Below are 26,692 nucleotides of genomic sequence, written 5' to 3'. Positions count from 1 at the left end.
GTGGCTTCGGCCGTCGCTCAGGAGGGCGTGAGCGGAGTGTCATCGTACATCTCAAACAAGTTGGAGGAGAAGGCGTCCGCAGGGCACGGCATCGAGAGGCTCGAGATGGCACTCTCTCAGTTGGAGTTTGCTCTTGAGAGGACCGGGAAGCTGCCAATCGCATACATCTCGCTGCTTCGTCGCAGGAAGGTGATCGAGCGAGCCTACAACGAGGGCACAAGCTTGCTCAACAACCACAAGCACGGTATCGGACAAGAAGTAACACGATCCTCCTTCCCCTTCCTTGAACGGATCCTTGGGCGTGCAAGAAATTCTTCCATGTCATCTCTTCTTGGCTTGAGCAAGGAGGAGTACTTGAGTTCGTCCGTTGTCCGAAGGTATGAATGGTACGCAGAATGTGCTGACAAATTTGTGAGAGACGTGGAGTCCGGCTGTCCACTCCGGAACGGCGGCATCTTTCGCTACCCTCTTGAAAGGCATCTTCTTGAAGAGAAAACTCTCATGTATGAAATGGTGAGAGGAAGCCAATCACGCTCTGTTTACATGTGGCCCGTATGTTCGGAAGGGCGTGGCGTAGAGGTAGAGCTATATTACTTCTACAAGGATCGCAAGATGCCAGCAAAATATTTCTTTCTAATACTGAGGCTTCGAATCTCTCAAGGTACAAACTTAGTCGAGACTGCTATTAGGTGCTTGCAGTTACTGGCATCCCAATTCAATTTTGTGACTGAATCCGCGATAGGAGAAATCACTCTGCTATCTAGTTTACAAGACATTTCCCATTCCTATGCTCCTCTGTGGGGTAAGAGTGAAGAAACATTTGTCAAAGTTACAAAAATTTGGCGCCCAGATCCAGTATGTTGCTCTAACAACGTTGTCTCGTCAGAGTCATCACACGGAGTTCCAGAGCCAGTTATTCTAATCATGTTCAGTTGCTGGATTTCAGCGCGGGAGTACATGTTGCATAGCTCAACCGATGAAGTAGTGGGCATAAACGCACCACTTCTGTTTCTGACATTTTTCTTCTCGCCTCATATCTCGGATCCAGGCCCGCAGGGTATTAGCCTTATATTTGAAGACAAAGTAGAGCATATAAATGGTAGTAGCATACAACTTATGGGGGAGATGGCAAGATCAAAGGCAATCGACTGCTTGCTCCGCCAGCCAGGGCCAGAGGAGTATGGTGTGATTTGGTACTCTTCACATGGTATGGCATCAATTTATTTGGACAAACCAAGCGCCAAAACGCCACCCCTGGAACCTCCAAGACTCGGGCGGAGAGCTGCGAAGAGAAGGCGTACAAGTGTTTAGGTAGGTCATTGATGCTTAGCCTGAACAAGATGTTTCCTTTGCTTCTCTGTTGAGGTCCCAACTCACGAAATGTGCTCGCTCTAGGTGTGGTGTAAATGTAATGGCCCCTAGCTTCTGGTGTCCGGTGTCTCGATCAATGTAATAAGATGGTTTTTATGATGTATTGTGTTTCCCTTGCTCTATGTAATATAATGGGACCAGCAGAAATCCTGCTACTGTACGTACTTTGAGAAATAAAACTATATATTTTGCTATGTCTAGATGTGAGCAAATCGTTTTGTATTTTGCTATCCAATACGACGACACAGATACTGTACTTTGGATTGAAAGTAGAGTAAACTCACTCTGCCGGCAAGCTGCATGGTGTATTTACCCGAGAATTTTCAGAAATTCGGAAGTTAATCATGGGACCTGTGAGGATTACGAGCTTTGACCTTTTTCAATCGTTGCCCGGATGGACAATCAAAGACCACGAATACGTAGATCTCGTCGAGGTGATTTCATTTTGCTATCTAACGTCCTATTTGAACACTTGATGAAACCGTAGTGAGCTAAATAAGTTTAGACTGTTAGATAGGAGAAAAAATAAAAAATAAATAAATAATAGATAAAGTCGGGCAAGATCGGTCTCAACACGATCCCACCCAATCTTTCGGCCAACTGCCCCCGACCGCCACCCATCTCCACCCTATGAATTCCTCACTGTTAACCCTAAACGTTAACAGATGTTTAATTCCTCACTGTTAATTCCTTATCATATGTATGAATTCATGCATGCATGCATACACACTGCAAAGTACATATGATAAGGAGCACAACAAATCAAGTTTCACATTTTCTAAGCTATCTACAATTACTTATGAGTTTTTAAAGATTATACCCCACTACAACAGAAATTGTCATCAGTACCGGCTCAAAAGCGTCATTAGTGGCGGTTTTTGAACCAGCACTAATAATGATTATTAGTGCCGGCTGAAGAATAAAACCCGGCACTGATACAAAGAATATCAGTGTCGGTTCTTAGTAAAAGCCGGCACTGATATTATACATATCAATGCCGGTTTTTTATGTTGAGCCGGCACTGATAGACCATCCTCCCCAAATATAGCCATTGCAAATGTCACATAAAGCACATGCACATATAATAATCTCAACACATAATGTATCACACACATACATAATTCATTCTCATCTCATCTCATTCATGCATACGTAACCATATTATTTCACATGTCATTGACTACAGATCATAACTAATAATAGTTTGCAACAATAGTTCATAATTAACAGAAGTATACAAGAAAAAGGTAAGAAACGATGTCATTCAATTGTCCTTGTTGACCGAGGACCCTGAACTACATTTTTTGCCTTTTGAAGAATCAGATAACGAACTCCACGTGTCTTTTGAAGGGCTGGATCCGTCAATACACCATTTGGGAATATGGTACCACCCCAACTCTGGAATGATTTGGTCATTGATGAACCCGCAGAGTTGTTCCTGAATTGCGTTGATTCTCCGCGGCGTGAGGATACTTGTTTCCAGCTGGAGGTCCTGCAAATACCAGAATTGAAGAAATCAATCTATTTGAACACTAGTAGGAACTGAAAATTAAACATCAATATCTATACCACTTACCTCAGCTTTTTCTATTTGACTATAATTGCTTTCGGTCCATCCATGCATGAAATCACATATATAGTAGCCACATAAATTATTGCCCTGGATCTGAAGCCTACAAGAAAAGTCTGTTACGATTCTCCGTTCCTTCCGGAATGAAAAGTGACGTCCTTTCCTCTTGACGTAGCGCGTGAACACCCTGTACGAGTGTGATTATTGACCGTAACTAGACTTAGATTCAATAAATTCCAAGTTTACTAGAGCGTTAATGAAATAATTAGAGGATGAACACCGGAAACAACGGATATACAAATTAGAGGATGAGAATGGCTCCCATATCAGGGAACCTGAACTCAAAAAGCATATCACCAAATACTACAAGGGTTTATTCGGCAAGCCGGAGTTTAATACTTTTGCTTTGGATGATTCAATTACAAATGACATACCCCAAGTGAGTGAACAAGAAAATGCAATACTCATTGCACCCTTTGCTGAAGACGAGGTGCAACAAGCAATCTTCCAGATGGAGCATAATAAAGCTCCTAGCCCAGATGGCTTTCCGGCTGAATTTTATCAATCTTTCTGGGAGGTGATCAAGGGTGAACTCCTGAATCTGTTCGCTGATTTCCATCAAGGGCGACTGGCTATATACAGCCTTAATTTTGGCGTTATCACGCTTATCTCCAAAAAAAAAAGGAAGCTCTGAAAATTCAAGAGTACCGCCCTATTTGTCTGTTAAATGTTAGCTTTAAGATATTCACCAAAGTTGGTACTAACAGAATAAGTACTGTTGCGGAGAAAATTATAAGGCCCACACAGACCGCTTTTATGCCGGGTCGCAATATAATGGAGGGAGTAATAATTTTACAGGAAACAATCCATGAATTGCATAGGAAGAAGCAAAACGGCATAATTTTGAAGATTGACTTCGAAAAAGCCTATGATAAGGTTAAATGGTCCTTCTTACAACAATCTCTTCGAATGAAGGGTTTCTCGACACAATGGTGTGGATGGATCCAGGATTTTGTTTCAGGGGGTCATGTTGGAATCAAAATAAATGATGACATTGGCCCCTATTTCCAAACAAATAAAGGACTGAGACAAGGAGATCCCCTTTCCCCTATCATTTTTAATATTGTAGCAAATATGCTTGCAATATTAATATCAAGAGCCAAAACTGATGGTCAAATAACAGGTGTTGTTCCACATTTGGTAGATGATGGGTTGTCAATTTTGCAATATGCAGATGACACTATCATTTTTATGGACTATAATATGGAACAGGCAAAGAACATGAAATTACTTCTATGTGTTTTCGAACAACTTTCGGGGTTGAAAATAAACTTTCATAAAAGTGAGTTGTTTTATTATGGAGAAGCAAATGAATGTGAAGAACAATATGCACAGTTATTTAGGTGTGATATTGGTACACATCCATTTAAATATCTTGGCATTCCAATGCATCATAGAAAGCTTCGAAATAGCGACTGGAAGGGGGTGGAGGAAAGATTTGAGCGTAAATTGAGCAGTTGGAAAGGGAAGATGATGTCAGTTGGGGGCAGATTAGTCCTCCTTAATTCAGTTTTGAGCAGTCTTCTAGTGTTTATGATGTCCTTCTTTGAGATCCCTCGTGGTGTCCTAAAGAGATTGGATTATTTACGATCTAGATTCTTTTGGCAAGGGGATAATCACAAAAAGAAATATCGATTAACTCGTTGGAATATACTTTGCCAACCAAAGGACCTGGGTGGTTTGGGAATTACTAACCTCTCGGTCAACAATATTTGCCTTCTCAGCAAATGGCTGTTCAAGCTCCTTAATGAGGACGGGGTTTGGCAAAAACTACTCAGAAACAAGTATCTTGGTTCCAAGGCACTCACACAAGTACAAGGCAAACCAGATGATTCTCATTTCTGGTCTGGCCTTATGAAGATTAAAAAAGAATTCCTAAAATGGGGTTCTTTTCAGGTACAGGATGGATGCCAGACTCGATTCTGGAATGATATTTGGCTGGGCAATAGTCCATTAAGCTCGCAATTCCCAACTCTCTATAAGGTTGTGTGGCATAAGCAGGCCACAATCGTGGAAGTAATGCAAAGCATACTGCTTAACTTATCTTTCCGGCGACCAATTGTGGGTGATAAACTAATTGAATGGCAAATGTTAACCTTACAATTAGTCCACATAAACCTCTCTAATGAGAAAGATACATTCAGGTGGGTTCTTAATGGAAGTGGATTATATACAGTCAAATCCATGTATAAGCAAATGATGCATCAACCCATTACGAACTCCCACAAGTGGTTATGGCAGCTAAAACTCCCTTTAAAAATAAAGATTTTCCTATGGTATATAGGCCGTGGGGTTATTTTGACCAAAGATAATTTGACAAAAAGAAAGTGGGAGGGTAGTCCAAAGTGCTGCTTTTGTAATCACAATGAAAATATACAACACCTCTTTTTGGAATGTCCCATAGCTAATACCATTTGGCACATTGTCAAAATAGCCTTGGGAATAAAAAGACCAAGGAACATATCTCATATTGTGGGCAATTGGCTACAGGAGTTGGGATCAAAGATAAAGAAAAGAATTCTGGTCGGGGTTGCCGCTATTTTTTGGGCTATTTGGCTTTGTCGTAATGATATTGTGTTTAATAAAAAACAAATATGTCATTCATGCAGGCTATATTCAGGGGAACCTACTGGCTAAGGTTCTGGAGATTACTACAAAAAGAGGACCAAAGGGAAGATGTTTTGAAGGTGTGCCACACTCTCGAGGTGGTGGCAATGGACATCTTTGCAAAGCATGTGTGGCGTTGTAGCTATAGAATACATGCATGACGTAATTTACCATGCTTTGCTTTCGATTTGTTGCGGGCTACTAGCCAAAACTTTGTAATAATGATGTAGGCAGTATGCATCCCAGATGCAAAAAGAAGTCTTAATGAAGCGAGTCAATTCTTCCTTAATTGCTTCCTTAAATTTGATCTAGTCCGAGTGTTAGAGGCACTTTGGCATGACCATGGAATTTGGTATGGATCCAGTTGAATGTCTTTGGCAATTTTCGAAGAGAAATATAATGTCGACAAATTGTAGTCTTTCTATTGTATGATTCAGGAGAATCAATATAGTTTGTGAATATTTAGTTAACCCTTCTAACTCTTTGTGATTTCCCATAACAATGGAGTGAGGGTGTTTTGATGTCCCAGCATATAAGTTTGTGCGCACATTTGTGCTGGGTACTGGATGCAGAGCATCCATTAGGTGTTTTTCAACAAGAGGTTGAACTTCATTTACTGATTTAGAAGATATCTTCATTTGCTTCTGCGGTAGCTTAAGAAGCATTATTTATGCCCATATTTCTCCCCCTCTTATTTTTATTTGGGAGACGAGTGGTTTTATAAGGTACCTCCACTCTTTCTGGTGCATTGACCGCAAGGATTAGAGACACTCTTGTGATTAGTAAATGCAATTGGCAAAGTATTTACAAAGTGTTGCAAATTGATAATTCTCTGAACTTCTTGTTCAAATTCTTTAGTATGTGGATCTAAGGACTGAAGACATTCTTTGTGGTACATATCTCCCCTTAATGCCGGAATAATTGTCCTTATCAAAATATAATTAGCGTATCGAGCTGTATCTAAGTCTCATGTTAGGAGTTTTGAAGTATTATATCATTGACGGAGATTTATACCTCACTTAGATTCCCAATTTCCTATAGGAGCCCATAGATATATGCTGCGATGGTGATATTGGTACGTAGAGAGCGTAACCAAATTTTTGCAGATGAGAAATTCTTGGTTGATTTCGATGTACTGACTGCAATGGGGAAATTGCATGATATGTAGTTGGTCGGATTTGGATCAAATCCGTAGCGTGTGATAACGCATGATTCCAACAAGAGGTTGGTAATCCAACAAGAGGTTGGTAAATTTTAATTATGTTAAGAGTGATCATGTAATTAATTTAACTAGTAGTTATCTGTCGTTGAAACTTTAAACAGCTAGGCTAGCTACTTTTAATGTATGCTGACTTTTACCGGAAAAACAACTAGCTAGGAAAGCTATTGCTAGGTGGTCATAGACGGGAGTATCTTTGCCAAAATGAGGCCTCTGCAGTAAGGTCGGAGGCCGGAAAATCTCCGCGGCCTAAAGGCGGTGGAAGGGTCGACTTCTCCAGCCCAGGTTGGCCATGGCGAAGGGGTGCCAAGTTCCGGCGATAGGGCCTAGCGGGCCAAGGGGGGCTCGGTAAGGCCTGGCTGCCCACTGCAGGCTTACGACCTCTAGGTCGCCTGTCGTCGGTCTTTTCCCCTGCCGGGCACCCCATCTGCCTTCCGAGGTAATCCTCCTGGATGGTTATGAGGTTCGGCAGCCATCTGTATTGTGGCCATGTCCGGCCCCGTGCAGGATGCATTGGTACCCTTTCAGTGGTGTCGGAGCCGGTGTTCGGCGCCAGGGGTGCCGGTGAGATCTGCGCGTACTGGACCCTGTATTCTCCCCGGAACCCCCTTCCGCCAGGGGAGGCCAAGGAGGCTGCCAAGCAACCAGGCCTTCGGAGGACACTGGGTCGACAAAGGTATCTTGGACGTCATCACTAGAGGCGTCCACGAGCTGGGCCCAGGCATGCGTGACCCTAGGCTCGAGCGCCCAGAACCACTGGAGGGCAGCTTGTCTGGCTGCGGCCTCAGCCGTAACCTTCTGGAGTGCGGCGAGGTACTCGCTGCGCCATTGTTGGAAGGCCTCCGCGCCGGCTTGGGCCTCCGTGCTGTCCCAAGCTGTTGGGTCAGCGGTGGCCGGGGGGTCACCATTCCACCCAGCTGCAGAGCTGGTGGGTGCACATAGTGTGCCTGGTCGCGGCCGTCATGCATACTTTTTCATGGGTGCGGCGACGGAAATGGCTGCTTGGGCTAGCGCCTTGGTGGTCTTTTTGATGGTGTCCTACCTCCCCTTGTACTTCTATGTTCAGATCCCCACGGACAGCGCGCTGTTGATGGAAGAATGTGTCTTCCACGAACAAGGTGCGGTGAGAGCCTCTTCTAGAGAGGAGACTCAAGCTTAGAGAAGAAGTGCAGAGGTAGGATAACAACAAATGTATTGATCGTAAAAAGATCGGTCTTCTGGCCTAACGACCATGGCTTGGTATTTATAATACTACCCGAGGTGTGATATACAAGTTGTTATTATGTAACAAGGACCTAGGACCGGCCGAATTACATGGCTTGGGCCTAGATAAAGTGCTTTTAACCCTACCCAGAAGATATTATCTACCATGGTTGGCGCAGGGCCATCAAGTGGCGGTAAACTTGGTTTGTTCGGATGCGGCGCCGACCCTATCTTGTGTGCCAGACTAGCTACCGAGGCGACCGACATTTAATACTGGTCACTTCGTAGCAAGAAAAAGACAATTGGCGGACTCCCTCTGGTTGATCTTTATGAAGGCTTGATGACTGTGTGTCTCCCCATGCTTCGAGGGTGGCCGGCTCCGAGGTCCGTAGGCTCCGGGATAACTCTGAAATCTAGGAGCTCCGGAGGCATCGTAGGTTTGGGGCCCACGGGCTAACGCCAACGGAGCCAAGGACGTCGGGGGCCCCTAATAGCGACCCCCAACAAGTCAGGAGCCCTAGGGCTTCGGAAGAGCGCCTGATATCCCTGGTAATGCCTGTGGGCTGGGGTATTTTCCCCAACAGCCAGCTCGACTTGGTTGCTTGCTTGAGCCAGCTCGCGAGGGCTCGTGAGCCTGACAACAACAAGGAAAAAAAATGATCCCTTTTTGTTTGGATATTAGACAGCCTAATATCCAAACAAAAATGGAACATGAGAGGACCTGAGGTGGGCTGCTGCCTACGGGAGTTGGCGGCGTGGGGAGGGAGAGGCTGAAGAGGGGTAGTCGCCAGCGTGGCCACGTGAGGAGGGCGATGTCTTCGAAGTGGGGATGGAGAATCAGAGAGGGGCAGTCCTTCAGCGGGCGACGGCGTGAGGAGCCTCTTGCAGTCCTGCTCCTGGCGTCCTGGCGGATGGAGGTGTGGGGAGGGTGGTGTCTTCGACATGGGCAAGGAGAGCTGGAGAGGGGCAATCCTTCGGCGGGCGGCGCCGTGGGGAATCTCCTGCTTCTGGCGACTAGCGCCCTGGCGGTGGTGGCTGAAGTGGGGGCTAAGTGGCTGAAGACCTAGGCGTGGAGTGGGGAGTGTGGGTTGTGGGCTTGTGGTTGTGTGGGTTGTGTCTGTCTGGGTTGCGCAGTGCTGGATTGGGTCCCCGTAGTCCACTGACTCGTCTGGCTCGTGAGCTGACTCGGCTCAGCTTGATTCACAAACGAGCCAACAAGGAGGCTCGGGCTCGACTCATTTGTACAACGAGCCAAGCTGAGTCGAGCCTCCACAAGCCTGAGCTAGCTCATAAGTCTCGAGCTTTTCGTAAGATCAACGGTTCACCGATCATCGACACCTCTATTCACCTTAACACAGATATGTACATTGACTTGAAGCGTTGTGTCCTAAATCAAATCTATTTCATGTTTAGGATGGGTACCGAAATTCTTAACTATGACTTGGGCAAGCATTGCTTACCTGTGATTGACCCATTCGTGTACCACAACGACTATGGTTACGGAGAAGGGTTTGTTGGGGGTCATCAGCATTAGGGGCATGATTCGAGAATCCTGTTTCATGGTTATATCATCGGCTGAGAGCAAACCGTGGCTGCTTGATCTCCATCCGATGGATCTCTTTTTCTAGTGAGGTGGCCTCATGGTTGAGCGCCTTTACCACGCGCTTTGGTAAGATTTTGACATAGTTGGGCTGAAGTTCAGTTCTATTTGACAGTCACTGGAACTGTCGGTAGTTTTTTTTTTTCTGAAAAAGTGGTCTGTGTATCAGTTTGATTCAGGAACAAGCCGTGGTTTTAGCTATTTGAGCACACTCCTAGAGGCTGGAACTGAAAAATATTTTAGTTTTTATGGTGCAGTTTCATTACTCAAGGTTGCACGCTTAGAAGAAACTGAAGAACATAGTATCTTGAACAGACATGGAGAACAAATCTTGAACTAAAAACCTGGAAAAGGTAATTGCCTACATTGACATTAATCAAGGTGATATGCTACACATGAATCTCTCGTTACTGGAGTAGTTAACAGTGACCACTGCATCCAAACTGTAGCAGGGAGCAGCCACTGCGAACAAGTAGTGACTGAATGTTTTTCGCTGAAATGGGCAGATCATTGTCTAGCAGCTGCTGTGGTGAAGGCAGATACTGTTATGAAGGCATCTACTGGTAGGAATAAAAGTTAAAACTACAACGGGGGTAGGCGCTCGATCTGCCAACAACTAACAATGATTTATAGCACCCACCAGATTCTATCTCCGATGAAGATGTAACGTTTGGACTTGTGAATCCGGAGCCCTTCTAGTTTACTATCACCGCCGCCACCGCTAGTAACCAGCTCGACGCCGGTGAGCACAATAAAATCATTGCCAACTGTTTCACAGTCAGGGGAGTAGTCTGATTCCTCTCCTGCTGTGTCGGGCAAAACTTCGAAGACCTTAGCAATGCAAAACCTGCCTTCGCCAAGGTTGAGGAGGTTGAACCAAGGAAAAACTTATCGATAACAAAAAAATATCGGAGGTTAGCGATGAACAGGATTATCGGATTTATCGGAATTCCATCGGCGATAGACAAACTTTTTCGGACAAAATTTTAAAAAAATGGCTCAATTTCTCTATAAAAATCATATAGATTGTATCCAAACCATTTGACATCAAAAATAGTGATTAATAATATATAAATGAGATAATATCACACTTTCATAGCACACATTCAATATATTCCATTTGATAAGTGCACAAAACATCATATAAGCTCATATTCTTCCACATGCATAGTCCATTGGATAGATTTAAGCAAAACAACTGACAATCTCAAATACTACATGTTTGGAAGAAAATAGGAAACATTGGTATGAATCCATAGTCCCAAATATTACAAGTTTGAACCAAAATGCACAACATAAACATCAGTTCGTAGTCTCAAATATTACAAACATATAAACCAAAATAGGGTCACATAGGCTCAATATCTGATCACCAAATCAGCCCATATTACAAGCACTTGAACCAAAATGACAAAACAGGTGACATGCTCAGATTTGATCACTAACTCCGTCCAGAGTCCTTGGAGGCTTGGATCACTACAAATATTGACATATACTCAAAATTTGGTCACAATATACAAATGTGTAAGGTCAATGATAACTGCATACTATTTTGCTCTGTTAAAAAAACACACAACTTAATTAAACTGTCAATATAATAGACTTCCAAAGAAAATCTCTAACTGTTCTTTGATTCTGTTGAAGTTAATTAATCACAAGTACAGATTTGCTTAGAAAAAGGTTTGATAAATACTATGGATAACCTTTTTTAAGATAGAGAGCAAGAGGTTTGTCAAACCTTTTTAAGATAGAGGCCCTTGATAGAGAGTTTCTTTTGCCTTGTTGATCTTGGACGGATAGAGGTTGGTTGCTCACGTCTAGCACCTACAATTTCAAATGTAAGCTCATAGGTACCCATTTGAATTTAAATGCTACATATGCAATTGAGTTATCATTTGTACCACAACCTGCAGCATCATTTGTACCACAACCTGCATCATCATCTGTACCGCAACCTGCATCATCTGAACTGTTATCCCCTGATTCAGCATAAGTTGGGCTACCTTGTGAAGAATCCGACTCAAAATCGTCCGCAATGCCTTCTTCATCCTCCTTCAATCCTACCTTCCCTTTCTTCTTACCGCCCTTTCTACCAAACTCAAGCTTCCTCTTAAATATGGCCACTTCTTCTTCATCCATTCCTAACTCATCTATGAGAAATCTACTTGGGCTTGGGGATTCAGGCTCATTGTCAACATATTCATCAAGAATAGGCGTAGACTCACTCCTAGAGTTGCACAACCAATCCATGATTGGGTTGCCTTCATCATACATAGCAACATCCATCATGATGCTACAAGGATCGGAATCCCTTTCTTTAGAGCCTTGAATTTCTTGAAGGCTTTGCATGTCAGTTACGAAATGTTGGATGCGCAACTTCAAATTGTAGTGGACATAAACCAACTTGTGGAGTTTCTCATAACCCAACCGATTTCTCAACTTTGTATGAACCATAGCAAATGTGCTCCAGTTTCGCTCACACCCACTGGAGGACATGCATTGTGAAACAATGCGCCGTGCAATCTTTTGTAGTTCTTTATGCTCTCCTCCGTATGAATCCCACCAATCAGCTACAATAAATAACAGAACAAGTATCACAACAAGTATTTTAAAAAAACTTGCAATAACACTATTAAAAAGCTACAATCAAAACAAAACCTGCACTCATACGGCCACTAAGTGCTGATCGTCGAGCCTCCTCTCCTCCAAATAACCCTCTCTTTGCACTGAAGAAAGCAAATTGTTCAATTGCATCAGATGCCTTTGAAGATGAGCTTGCAATCTTCTTGAGGGCCAATGTTACAGCGTGTCTGGAAGATGATTTTTTCACAAGCTTCGACCTATATAGTGCTTCAGGATCAAGTGCAGCAGCTAGAAGAAGAAACAAGTTTAGCACTCAGCTAGGAAAGGCTCCCTTAGACGGCTCACACCCAAATGCTCCCTTAGACGGCTCACACCTCCACCCTTAATGCGAGCAAGGCAATAATTGCAGCTAAAGCCATTCCCAAGAGGCTCACCATGGCTCCAAGGGTTCTCAATGGTTCCTGTTAATTTCACCCGTCTCCCTGCAGTACCATACAAAAATATGAACAATTATGCAAGAGATAACATGGCCACTACCAAATATGATGATGAGCACATGAAACAGAACCGGTGTGAAACAAAAAATGAATACATAGTTACCAAACAAATGTGAAACTAGAGGATGATGAACATGAAGCATACTTTGGGATGTTTTTCACAGTACTCCTATTATAGACACATGATTCAATACATATTATGAAAAAGATGATTATTCAGTCAAACAAAGAGAAGTTTCCAATCATATAATCAGCTATAATTGTCTTAATATAAATATTGGACAAGATGTATAAAACATATTGTTTGATTGGTCATGTACACTTCATCCCATCTAGTAAGACCTGATCACTGAAAGCATAGTTTGTATGGTGGCCATATTTAAAACTGAACTGCGATTGAGAATTATATTATAGCAACATTCTTCAAAATTTCTCACCCTATTGAGATGGCAGCAGCAAATCCTACCACATGAAGAACATTCATATATATATCATGCTTATATACATGCTTTCAAATTACAACCATCGAATAGCTCATTAGCTCTCAGGTAAATTGACAGTTAATCATGCAAATAACAGGTTACTACTTACTACCTGCTTGAGTGACCACCTCAACAGCACCATCTGTCGCCGTGCTCCTACCAGCGGCGCCACTGGTGGACGATGCGCCGGCGACGCCCGTGCCTTTGTCACAGCGATCTTCCCCTCCCATGCCTTTTATCACCATCACGGCAGACCCAGGCTTGAGCAGACCACGCCGACTGGGGATGGGGAGTGCAGCAGACAGAGCACAGTGCACACTGCACAGCACGGGCACAGCAGAGCACGGTGGACTTGGCTCTTGCTCGCCGGGCCGCGCGCCCGCGCCGCCTCTTGCTCGGCGCCGGCGCCCCGCTGTTGCACGCCGAGCCGCGCCCCGCTCTAGCTCGCTGAGCCGCGCCGCCTCTAGCTTGCTGAGCAGCTCGCTGAGCGCCTGAGTCGCGCCGCTCGCTCGGCCGCGCACGGCGCGCGCCGCAGCCGCAGCGCAGCCCGCACTCCCGCAGGCCTGCGCGGCCGCTCCCGCCGCTGGACGCCCGAGCAGCCGCAGCCCGTTGCCCGCAGCCACGCACTCCCGAAGCCCCGCGCGGTCGCTCCCGCCGTTGGACGATGGACGCCCGACTGCCCGAGCAGCCGCAGCCGCAGCCCGCTGCCCGCACTCCCGCAGGCCCGCGCGTCCGCTCCCGCTGCTGGAGCCCGAGCAGCCGACCTTCACTCGAGCCGCACCGCACGGGAGCAGCAACGCCAACGAGTAGCGATGGCGGCGGCTGGGAACAGGAGATGGGGATGGGGATTGGGAGTTGGGAGAACAGGGTTGGAGACCGGAGCTGCTTTGTTGTGTGGGCCGGGCCGCTGAAACGGTGTTGTGCAGCGGAGCGCGGGCGCCAATTCAAAAAACGCCGAAAAATTTGGCCGGTAACAAATTTAATCGGGACCCACGGGTAAACAGGAAAATCGGGTTTATCGGTTTCCAAATCGGCGATAATTTTTTCCTTGGGTTGAACCTCATTGCCGACCAATTCTCGGGTGTGTCGAGATCTGGCAGGACATGCTGCAATGTCGGTGGTTGGTCCATGGCAGAGAGGTCCGACGTCGCACACAGGTGATGGGGCTTGCTGGGGGAGAAGCCAAGCCAGAGCTTGAGGTCGGGGACGTACTCGGCTCCGCCTTCGAACGGCAGCACCCAGTCGCCGGCTTCCCACCATTCGCGTTCCACCGTGTCAAAGCAGTAGGTGCCGAAGAAGTCTGGGGCGTTGTATGACACGCAGATGGTGCGGCCACCGTCGACCACCGTGTAGGAGTTGATGATGCCGCTGAAGGGTGGCCGTGGAAGAGACTCCCAGTGCCAGCCCTTGCGGCCGCTGGGGCGATGCACCAATCTGTCCTTGCTGCCGAATCTAAGGACGTGGAAGCAGGATAATCCGGCGCCGTCGCGAAGGATGTAGAGGTCGTCTTCCAGGGCGCCGGGCCGGCCGGTGGAGATGGTGATGGGCCTGCTTCCTATGAAACCCTGGACGCTGGGCATGGTTTGGATAAAGTGCGAGTCCGCGTTGTAGAGGAGGGAGTGGCCCGCGTCGCTGCTGCAGAGGATCCTGCCCTCGCTGCTGCGGGGGCTCACGAGCGCGAAGGTCCCCATGGTCGTGCTGTCCCCGAGAGTCGTGGGGGACGGCTGGAAGCTCATGTAAGGCGCAGGCAGACGCCGCAATCTCGGTATCACTGGTGGCCTACCACCACCATTACCATTCTTCTTGCTCGCTGCTGCTTTTGCTGCCGCCGCTTCTGCTTCGGCTGTTGACGGGTAGAAGAGATGCTTCGAGACGTCCAGGCCGTGCAGCGAATACATGCTGCTCTTGTAGTTTTCCGCCACGATATTCACAAACCGCCGGATCATCATCTCCCCTCCAAGACTCGGATCCTCTCGAACGATCTCAGCTTGATTCTGACTTCCCACCTATAGCTTGATTGATGTATCTACTCTGCCTTGTACGATCTGCCTTGACTGATACTCAAATGAAGGGAAAAAAACAATTTTTTGAGCAGACTCGAATCTGGCTGGTACTCAAAAGAAAAAAGAAATTAGAGACTCAGATTTAAAGGACTGAAGAAGAAGAAGGATCGCGCAAACAAGTCTACCTCAAGGCGAATCCGGCTTATCTATGAACAAGCGGGCGGATCAGCTGGTCGATCTTGAGGTTCGCCCCGCCTGGAGAAAGTGAGGGAGCGTCGACGGGATTGGAGCAGACGAGCTGTGGCGGCCGGAGGCGGTGGCGCAGCGAGATTGGGATAAGACCAAGGTCTCAGTCTTGCCCTTTCTTTATATTGAATGTTCGCTGATGTATTTGGAGAAATTTTTTTAGTCTATTTAATACTAGTATTTTAATAAAAGTACGGGTATCTAAATTTTCAGGAACTAGCCCCTTTTGTCACGCCAAGAGCTTTGACGTGACTCACTAGCCCCTTTTGTCACGTCAAGAGCTTTGACGTGACGCAGCCTGGTGTGACCGAGGTGCCACGCTGGTGCTCGTTCGGTCCCGTGCCACGCGGTGTGCCGACATGGCAGACATGTGTCGCGCCAGCCCCCGGTTTGGTGTGACAGAGAGCCATACAGGGGGCACCTTGGCCCTTCTCTCCCCACCGAACCTTCTTTCTCCTCACCCGAGCGCGAGCAGCAGAGACTCCAAACACCCCGCCAGCGCCCCCTCCCTCCATTCCCAGCCGATTGCGGGTCCGATTTGAAGAGGATTTGAGGGGAAAATGTCCTATGAAGGTAGCTCCTCTAATTCCTCCAAGTATTTTTGGTTATTTCGGTTTGCATTGCTAGTTCTTGGGTAGTTAGTGTTTAGACTTTGATTTTGTTGATCTATGAAATTTGTACGTTTCGGTCTAGATCGGAGGTCATATATCGTGTTGTGTATGTATAGTAACGCATATGTATCGTGTGAAATTTGTTTCATGCATGTTTTTGAGCGTAGGAAATTGAAATACATATAGCTATACTTAATGTATCTGAGCAATGCATGTTTTTGTGCGTATACAAGCGGTTTTGCATTGTAGAGATGAATTTTAGTCATATTGAAACGTATAATGTGTAGGTTTTGTATTCGTGCAGTTTTTCGGTATGACTTCGAATTTATGGCGTAAGTAAAAGTGGGCACATATCGGTAAGAAGTATCCTGATATCAGTTGCAAAGATGCCCCCATTCCCCTCGCCCTCCCCGTCCCGACTTGTGATTGTGGTAAGCCAGCCGTGATTCTTCAGTCGCTACACGAAGATACTGCTGGTCGTGCTTACTACCTGTGCCCGGACTATCGTGTGAGTGTATTTTTGTTATGGATTAGGGTAGAAGCATATGGCATTATTTTTGCCGACATGACGTTTTAATAATTTGCAGGAGTGGGAGATGTGCTACTTCTTCCAATGGATTGATGGGCCCGAGATGTATGACCAGAGGATTCTGAAGGTGAAACGGTTTAGTCAGTATCTGAAGCCATATGACAAGTTTGTTCGTTGGGTTCCTCCTCCACCAAATCCGCCAAAATTGACAGATAAAGAGAAGTGGCAATTGAGGAGTACACGTGTTGCAGATCCTCCGTTGTGCAACTGCGGAAAGCGAAGCATACTTTGTGAACCTTCTGGGGGGTCCCCTTACTTCCGCTGCGAAGGGATGACAAGGGTAAGAATTGGGCATGGTTGCTTGTTTACAATTTGAATGAGGAAGAGTTATATGTCATGTAACATGTATCATGAATTGTAATACAGCGTCATGGTGTTACTTGTGGCTTTCGGGATCCATTGTACGGTCCTGATGGTCAATGGATAGATGAGGAAAAAGATCAAGTGAAGGGGAAAAGGGTGATAGAACCATGTCCTCCAAGAAAATGTCCTTGTGGTGTGAATGCACAACACGGGATAATGCCATCCGAACTTGGTGTGGGGTACTACTGCGGGCATGTGGTTGGCAAGGATATGGTTAGGTTTATGCGTATTATCTATATTTTCTGTTTCACTATCGTATTATTAATTGTTGTGCATATGTATTTTTTTTAATAGAGTACACGGAGATGTTCATGGGAGGAGTACCTCGATAAAGGTGTGGTTGATCATGAGATTGCATGGCGGAGTAAGCGTCATCCAAATGTGCTGTCAAGCTATTTGGAGCATCGTAAGAAGGAAACTCGTGATTACTACCGTGCTTTGTACCCCCAACTGAAAAGGACCACCATGGAGGGTCAAGATGTTGCGGCTACGACGGTGCAAATAGAGACAATGAAGGCGCTAGTTGCTAATTTGCCCGTGGTTATCCCGGGCGACAATGATGACGAGGTGCTCTATGATGGGCCTGACGATTAGTACTATGGGCATATGGGTAGATGAATTAATTATACTATGTGAACTATTTGTGAACGTGATGTGTAATAATCGTCGATGAGCAATGAATATTTGATATTTCGACCAAATTGGAATATGCCAACAAATTTGCTCCTCTTGGGGTCATATGTTTTAATGGATTTTGTAGCATTATTATTCCATAATGTTGCCATAATGTTGCGATAATGTAGCATAAAATTTGTAGAAAAAATCAAACCAAGGAAACAATACACATGAGGAGTATCCTAGTTAACTACCAATTGAGTTTGATTTAAGAGTTCGAAACAATACACATGAGGAGTATCCTAGTTAACTACCAATTGAGTTTGATTTAAGAGTTAGAAACAAGTAGTTGTTGTTCTCCTCTCTCTCTCTCTCTCTCTCTCCGGGTGATTGTTAGTCACGCCAAAGACCCTGGCGTGACTAAAGTTTTGATCGTGCCAGGCCTTTGCAATTTCCAGCACCCCCCCGGGATCGTGGTGGGGGGAATGGGGTCGGCGTGACCTAGTTGATGTGTCATGCCAAGGCTCCTGGTGTGACTAACAGTTTAGTCGAGCAAGGACTTTGCAATTTGCAGCACACGACCGGGGCCGAGGGGGGGGGGAGTTGGCCGGCGTGACTCAGACTTGTGTCGCGCTGAAGTTCTTGGCGTGACTAGGTACTGTGTCATGCCAGCGGACATGGTGTGACTAACTGGACAGAGCAGTTTTGCAAAACTAGTAACCTTTGTGTACAAACGACGGCACAAATACAAGATTGTGTCTAGCAGGATTTGCAAAAATATGAACAGGGTCTGCTAATATATCTTCTTCCTCTATCTCTCTTCATTATCAAATGCGAACTTGTAAATTCGGAGCTTAACATTATGCAACGTGGCAATGTCGGAATAGTACATATTAGGCATACAAAAGCAACACACGCAACTCGCCGAGCCTAAAGTGTCATCATTCACAAACCTGGTGTGTATGGCTTCTTCTTCCTCCTTTCGCGGCCCGGATTGGACGGAAGGACATTACCACTCGCAATGCCGGTCCTGTCTTGGCGATGCCGCCGCGGCTGTGAATGTTGTGTCGCTGGAGGGGCGCCTGCGAGTTGTGAGGTCCCCATCACATCCGTGTCGTACGATGGGTTGCTACCATCAGAGTTGTGTTCCTCGCTCTCGGAGGTTTCCTCTTGTGGGGCCTTGCCTCATGCAGCCGTGCCAACGGAAGTAGAGGCGGCTCCTGACCTACTGTGCGACAGCGTCCGCGCAACACTGGTACTGCACGTGCGGGTCCGGGTACGGTAGTGCACCGGCGTCTGCTGGGTCGAAGCAGCCGTGTGGCCAGCAGATGGCTCCGAAGAAGGACCACCGTGTGCAAGCTCCACATCCGGGGTCGTCATGCAGCTCATCTTGTACGCAAGGCGGCGACAGCTCCTACGAACCCTCTGCAAACAAGTAGGTGAAATTTTCAGAGTGTTTAAACAAGTAGGTGAAACTTTGCACAATTGAATATTTGTCAACTATTACCTCTACAAAAGCGCGAAGATGGCCGACCTCCTCCGCAAAACCCGGAGGGACAAGCAAAGCTTGCCCAGCCTCATTTGCAAGGCGTCCGAGCTGCTGTCCCTGTAAACACGACGCAATGCGTAAAGTACGGTACAAACCATGAATCAATACAATGTTGCTATCACAAATTACAAATACCATGTAGTTGTGAAGTGGGGCACGCTCAGGCTAGCGACTGTGTCAAGTTATCTGATCGTACTCATCTATCAGGTCATCCTCGTCATCGGAGTCCGGCAAATCCTCCGCTCCAACTGCAACTCGAGGTGGCTTGATTGTCAACCTGGAGTTGTCGTGCAGCCACCTAAAATACTCACGGTACAGACCCGAGAAGTGGGCGGCACCACCGTGCACGATTGTCTGTGCCCGGTTGCTCCACTGCACCAAGTAGCTGTGGTGGACGTCTCGCCAATCTCTAGCACCCCTTTGCTTCCTCCTGTCAATCCTGCAAGATGGCAAAATCAGAAAAAAAATGTAACCTCACATAAACGATACCTGGAACCATGCAACAAGTATTTGTACTCACTTGTGCAAAGCCACAGACGTGGGGGTCATGTCTGGAGGCGTACGCTGTAACCTCCCAAACTGTCTCATCACACGGTTTGGACAGTGCATTTCAACAATATAGAAGCAAATAAGCGGCAGAACGGACTGCCAATACTCATTGTCCCATGTGCACAATGGGCTAAGACCCATGGCAAAGATCTCATGCTGGTCATATGGCTCCCACGTCACCTGAAAATGAACGACAATGTCAATTGACATATGCAAGTGTGTGAAAGAAATAATGCATAACCAATTGCACTCACGTGGCTTTGCATGATGCAGTCTAGCTCGTTGGTGTAGAAGAGGTACCGCCTGCCTACGTTTCCAGTCACGGCCCGGACGTTCCTCCAAAGGAAAGCAACGGTCGGCAGCGAGCCCTCGTCCTCGAACTGCCAAACCTACAGTTCAAATGCATCATATCACATTTGAAAATAACGACTAACAATATGAATTTAAGCAGAAATAAAAATACGTACCCCGGGAGAGAATCGGTCGGGTCTACCAACCGACAGCCGCTCCCACATCCACACCTGCAGCAGGTACGCGCATCCCCCAAGGTTGGCATGGTCCCCACTATGCCTGCAAGCATCACATAGCTGCCGGTACAGCCATGCGAGCGTGGCCGATCCCCAACTGTAAAGTCCAACGTTCTCCCATTGCTCGCCAAGTATCGGCAAGTACATCCACGAGACTATGTTCCCACTCTCGTCCGGAAACAAGTAGCCGCCCACAAGATGCCACAACCACGTGCGAGCGTAGCTCTCGACGACATGCTCCGCTGCATCGTCAGGACACTCCGTGAAGTTCTGAGCCAACCAGGTAGAGCTGACGCCAGAGGGTTTCTTGTCCTTCGCGTCCTGCACTGGCTCAGGTGGCCTACTACCAACAACTTGCTCCACCATGTCTCTCCATCCTGCATACTGCACATTCCCACACACAGGCTGCCCATCCACTGGAAGCCCGAGAATCATGGCCACATCCTGCAGAGTGACCGTGAGCTCGCCACAAGGGAGGTGGAAGGTGTGTGTCTCCAGCCTCCAGCGGTCGACTAGCGCAGTCAGAGCTGCGTTGTTGAACATCGGCAACCCCGCCATGACCAACCGAGCCAACAGTAGGATTTCTGCACGCCCAATGTATGGGGCATACCTCTCATCCCACCTGAGAGGACTGTGAGTGCGAATCCGAAGGGGTGATAGCACCTGAAAGGAACATTGTAATTTGAAAATGTTACTTACACTTGCATTTTACCTAGCACTTAGATGTAACAAGTATGGATAAATCTTACCTCGCCGTTGTCGACCATCAGGTGTGCTCGGTGCTCCCTGTCGTAAAACATCTCAAGGAGCGGGTAGTTGGGGTGCACCATCGCCCTGCAATGTAAGTAGTGAGAGAGTCATTAGATAACGAAAAAATATATATAATTGACGGCACATATAAAAATTTAAACATAGAACAAATAAACGATAGTGAATAGTTTACCTCTAGCAAACTGCGATTTACTTCCCCCCCTACTAGAATTCCCCTTTTTCCTACGATTTGGCTTATTCTTCGGGCCCTCCTTGTGTTGTTCCATCCTGTGCCCGAACCGGTGGCATATGGAGCAAGGAATTTTAATAGGCACCTCATCAAAGTCACTAGCTCCATACATATCTTCACAGTAACCTTTACTGCTATCATCCATCTCATTCCGGAGACGTTTTCTCTTCCTCCTCTCTGCCTTTTGTTTCAGTAGACCACAATCGGGCACATATTCGTCACCATTGTAATCAGGCCATTGTGAAGCATCAAGTAAAGGCTCGAAGGTGGACTCCCAAGTCTTTAGAGCCATCCTTTTAGAGTACACTGGGGTCAAGTAGTCGGGACATGGGTGGTCCACTCTTCTCATCTGGCATGCTGTGATAACATGAGAGCATGGGCTATGCAGCAATTGCGGGGTCCTACACGTGCACTGAGCTCTAGTTAAGTCTACTCTATAGATTCTGCCGCCGGAGCCCTCACCCCCCACGTAGGTCCGAAAAACAGATCTCACGCTGTAAACATAGCTCCTTGGATCAAAGAGCTAAGCTTCCTGTGTAGCAGATATTTCCCCCTGCTTCGTGAGGTGCTTAGCGATAGCTTTTTCCCACACCTCACCAGCATCAATACCTGAACGTGCTTTCTTTCACCGATCGATAAAATAGTAGTTGCATTTGTGAAAGGTGTACTCAACGATGGCAGAAACCGGCATTGCACGGATGCCTTTGAGGACGTTGTTGAATACCTCCGAGATATTTGTGGTCATGATTCCATACCTACAGCCACCCGCATCATACGCTAGCGCCCATTTGGACTTATTAGCCATTTCGCTCTTCAACCACTCTGTCGCAGGCTCGTTCAATATCTTCTCCAATTCTACGAGCTTCTTGTCGAACTGTCTCTCCTCTTTAACTTTGCAAAGTATCTTCAGTTTGTTAAGTACCTCCTTGCTCTTCTATCTTCTCCAAATGTTCGCAGCAAAATGACGCATGCACCACCGGTGCACGAGAGGAGGGTAACCTTCCATTTGTTCCCTTGCTGCATTAAGGAGACCCTGGTGCCGATCCGATATCATACAGACTTGGCGCCCCGCGCCAATTACGTGACGGCAAACCAGGAACAAAAACCAAGACCAACTATTGTTCCTCTCTCCCTCCGTTAGCGCAAATGCTAGGGGGATCAACTGATCCTCTGCATCGATGCCAGCAGCAATCATCAGTGCACCCTTGTACTTTCCTGTCAAGAAAGTGGCGTCGACACTAACCACGGGCCGACAATGCTTGAAGGCCTCCACGCATTGAGGAAAGCACGAAAACACACGCTGCATGACCGGCTTAATGACACCGCCATCGTTGCCCATCATGCCACCAGTTGAAATGAACCACTTCGTCCCAGGGTTGAAATGTGAAATTGCATCCAAGATCCTAGGGACCCTCGCGTATGCTTCCTTCCAATCTCCCTATAGTAAAGTCATGGCATGTTGCTTCGCTCTCGATGCCTTGCCGTACAACACGCGGTAATTTGTAAACCCAACTATAGACTCAATTAGAGAGGCCACAGTCGTGTCCGGGTCCACCCAAACGATTGGGGCGATGCGCTGACCAAGGTACCTCGCCATGCCCTGGGAGTGCACTTGTTCCGGCCTCACAGACCCGCAAGTGTGAGGTTGTTTCACATTTGTGACCTTCCATCGTCTACCGTCACCTAGGATACGACGGACCCATACACCCCATCCACAACCTTTCTGGCATTTTAAAGTGTACCTCTCTTTCGCATAAGAATGAACCACGTCGTACGACCTATGGTGCTGAACTGAGTAGTCCCTAAATCAGAACTTCACTTTATCAATACTATCAAATAACATCCCCTTCTTAATCAACTCCTTCTCACTGTCTCGTTCCTCCTTCGTCAATATTAAGCCATTATCACAAAGAGCATTCTTGGTCAATGAAATGTCCTCGTAGCCCAGCACCTCGGGCATATCCACATGTACCACCTTGAGTGTCCTTATCTCCTGCTCCGTGTAAATTCCTTCCCACCAAGCTACCTCCTCATCCTGTCCCGCTTCTCCTCCCACCTCAACACCCCCGTGTTGTTGCTTAACACCAGACACATGTTCCACTTCTTTAGCCTCATCATCTTCAACTTCATCCTCACTGTCCGAGGAAAATACTGTTGTTTCCTCGACATTTCCCTGAGTCTCCTCATCCTCAAAATAACCATCGTCGAAGTCATTACATACAACAGCCAGATCAAAGTTATTGGAACCACCGGCATGTACCTCCTTAATAGATGCACGAGTTACCTCTGCAACTGTAACATCCACGACTTTGACGGCACCGGTAACCTCTGAGACAATACATGGAGTTTCCTGGGTCAAATGCTCAGCATGCTCCACTTCCTGGCTACTACTTCCCGGCACATCCTAAACCGATGGCATCGAGCTTCCTCCGACACCGACATCAACTACCAACTCCGCGCAACGAACTTGAGAAGCATTCACACATTCCTTGTACAGCTTCCAATCAATTTCTGACGCAAACTCCATAACAACATAGTGAGTCCTACCACCCCTGCCGGCATCAAACCTTCCCCGTACGGTTACATTACTTACATCCGCATCAACATTCAAAACTGCCCTAACCCGAGCAACAATTTCGTCGAAGCAAGGAGGGTTCCCAAATTTCAACACTTCCTCCCTCATCTTATCGAACTCCCCATTTGTACTAACCATGCCACCATAAAACATACGAACAATCTGTTCCATCTACACAAACCATCCAAACATTACACGTGTACACAAATATCATCGCTATAACACATGAAAAACCTACACATTATATGTTTCAATATGACTAAAATTCATCTCTACAATGCAAAACCGCTTGTATACGCACAAAAACATGCATGCAACAAATTTCACACGATACATATGCATTACTATACATACATAGCACGATATATGACCTCCGATCTAGACCGAAACGTACAAATTTTATAGATCAATAAAATCAAAGTCTAAACCCTAACTACCCAAGAACTAGCAATGCAAACCGAAATAACCAAGAACTACCCAAGAACTAGCAATCTGAACCCTTCCTAGGACTCTTTCCCCTCAAATCCCCTTCGAATCGGGCCCGAAATCGGTGGAGAATGGAGTGAAGGAGGGCGTCGGCGGCGTTGAAGACGCTCCTGCTTGCGGCTGGCTGAGGAAGAAAGAGCTCGGTGCGGGAGAGAAGGGCTAGTACGCGGCCTGTATGCACCTGTGTCACGCCAAAGGGGGTGGCGTGACTCCGGTCGCGCCAGCCCCCTTGGCACGACACAGGTGGGGACAGACGGCCCCGAGCGCCCGCTTGTATGGCGCTCTGTCACGCCAAACCGGGTGGCACGACTGGAGTTGCGCCAGCCCCCCTGGCGCGACACATGTCTGCCACGTCGGCACGCCGCATGGCACCTCGGTCACGACAGTCTGCTTGGCGTGACTAAGTAGTGAGTCATGCCAAAGCTCTTGGCGTGACAAAAGGGGCTAGTTCCTGAAAATTTAGATCCCCACGTGCTTTTATTAAAATATTAGTATTAAATAGGCTAAAAAAAATTCGTAATTGGACGATGGTGGTCTAATTTACACTAGTGGGCCGGGCCAGCCCACTTCGTACTTTGCGAGGACCAGCCCATTTCCTGCTTTGACACGTACTAATACGATGCTCCTCTCAGAAAAAAAAAGCATGTAAGTTGAACAAAGAGAAATAAAACCTATCAACTCTTCCCTTAGGAATTCTTCCATAAGAGGGAAAAAACAAGTCGGAAATCATATTCTCGGCCCCTATATTGATTTACATGACGGGAGATTTTTTTGGATGCAAATGCTCAATTTGGTACAAAGGTGCAAACAATAAATGTAGGCCATCGGATCCCAATCTATTGTCTCTCGTTCGAGTGGGTGGGATCCCCCTCATTCACTTATGTACTTTTGCAGAACCCCATCCCACCTCCCCATGTAAAATGTCTTTCTTACAAAAAGAACCCTCCACAGTCTCCTCCGTCCTCTTGTCCTCCCGCACGATCTCTTCCTCAATTTCATTTGTTTCCATGTTTGTGGGCGATTGATCAAGCACATGTTGATCTTCGAGGGAGATGGCCGTGGACGGCGAGAATGAGGAAGGTGACTATTGTGGGAGAGCTGTCCAAATCACACTCGACTTAATTGAACATGTCGATTGTCCATAGAGATGAGTGCTAGCTCATGATTGCCATTCGACATGACATGAGCTACCGCACATCTAAATGACAACATCAAGTATCATCAATTCAATTAAAACGAGGGCAATTCCAGTATTCCTTAATATGCATCTCAAGACATGTCAAGATCAACACGCATATCGTTTACCACATAAACGTCATCACAAGACACAATCGAAGTGCAAATTTTAAGATGAATTACAAGTCTCGATCCATGATACAAGTTCATGAATCCAAGTGTAAATTCTTGACTTAACGTGAGATCATCACATACACAAGTTCACGTTCTCAAATTAATTAAACAAGAGCTAGAGATTATATTACAATAACATGTTTTTCCCTAGCATTTGATCATTTAGTATGTAGTGGAAGTCATTACAAAAGTAAACAAAAGGTCAATGGTGCTTAGCCCACAAGCACCACCGGAGTTAGCATCACATAATCAGCCACTACTCTTGTCCTTCGCTGGTATCGACGAGGTAAAAGTAGCCAAATACGGCTTCATCCTCACCTGCAAAAGCTCAAACATAGCACCGTGAGTACGAAGTTACTCGCAAAACTCACACATAGAGATACATACCGACTCCAAGGAGAATGCATTTGGATATTTAGCAAGGAATCAGCCACAAGGTTAACAATTTGCATAAAGGCAATTTAATCTTAATCATGCATGAGCAACTAGGTATGGAGACCTAAGCAACCCAAACACCTTATGTACAGCACCTATACCTTCCCAATTTCTCAATATATTATGACATGTAATCGTAATAGGTTCAGCAACAACCATATCTACAACCTCAACAAGTATCATCAAGAATAGATCCCGATAAACATAACAAATATCATAAGATAAACACGTGACTCTACAATTGATGTCTAATGTACAAAAGTATGCTCATAATCGAGAGTGCAACTATTCGAATAGTTCTTACACCCTGCAAGTGTGGGAGAGCCGCTCAAATCACACTCGACTTAATTGAATATGCCGGTTGTCCATAGAGATGAGAACTAGCTAATGCTTGTCATTCGACATGCCACAAGCTAACACACATCTAAATAACAACATCGCATAGCATCAATTCAATTAAAATGAGAGGAATTCGATATTCCCCGACATGCATCTCAAGACAAGCCCAAGATCAACACGTATATCATTAACCACATAACTCCATCACAAGACATAGTCAGAGTACAATTTTAGGATATATTACAAGTTTTGATCCATAATAC

General features: G+C 46.2%; 2 protein-coding genes across 2 annotated transcripts; both read right to left on the bottom strand.

The window, feature by feature from the left end:
* Nucleotides 1–10,784: 10,784 nt before the first annotated feature.
* Nucleotides 10,785–15,510, bottom strand: LOC133891187 (uncharacterized). Its single transcript, XM_062331905.1, has 6 exons — nucleotides 15,381–15,510; nucleotides 14,195–15,246; nucleotides 13,305–14,014; nucleotides 11,538–12,200; nucleotides 11,369–11,454; nucleotides 10,785–11,106 (listed from the first exon to the last, which is right to left on the bottom strand). Exons 2-6 carry the CDS (start codon nucleotides 15,139–15,141, stop codon nucleotides 11,104–11,106), a joined length of 2,409 nt encoding a protein of 802 aa, XP_062187889.1. The 5' UTR covers nucleotides 15,142–15,246; nucleotides 15,381–15,510; the 3' UTR covers nucleotides 10,785–11,103.
* A 3,294-nt stretch (nucleotides 15,511–18,804) lies between these two features.
* Nucleotides 18,805–21,074, bottom strand: LOC133891186 (serine/threonine-protein phosphatase 7 long form homolog). Its single transcript, XM_062331904.1, has 7 exons — nucleotides 20,994–21,074; nucleotides 20,215–20,907; nucleotides 19,972–20,106; nucleotides 19,689–19,897; nucleotides 19,365–19,607; nucleotides 19,168–19,225; nucleotides 18,805–19,044 (listed from the first exon to the last, which is right to left on the bottom strand). The coding sequence occupies exons 1-7, from the start codon at nucleotides 21,072–21,074 to the stop codon at nucleotides 18,805–18,807; spliced, it is 1,659 nt and encodes a 552-aa protein (XP_062187888.1).
* Between the last annotated feature and the right edge of the window lie 5,618 nt (nucleotides 21,075–26,692).

This window comes from Phragmites australis, chromosome 14, assembly GCF_958298935.1.
Source record: "Phragmites australis chromosome 14, lpPhrAust1.1, whole genome shotgun sequence".
NCBI lineage: Eukaryota > Viridiplantae > Streptophyta > Magnoliopsida > Poales > Poaceae > Phragmites > Phragmites australis.
The sequence above is the reverse complement of the archived record's forward strand: the minus strand, read 5'-3'. Positions and strand labels throughout refer to the sequence as shown.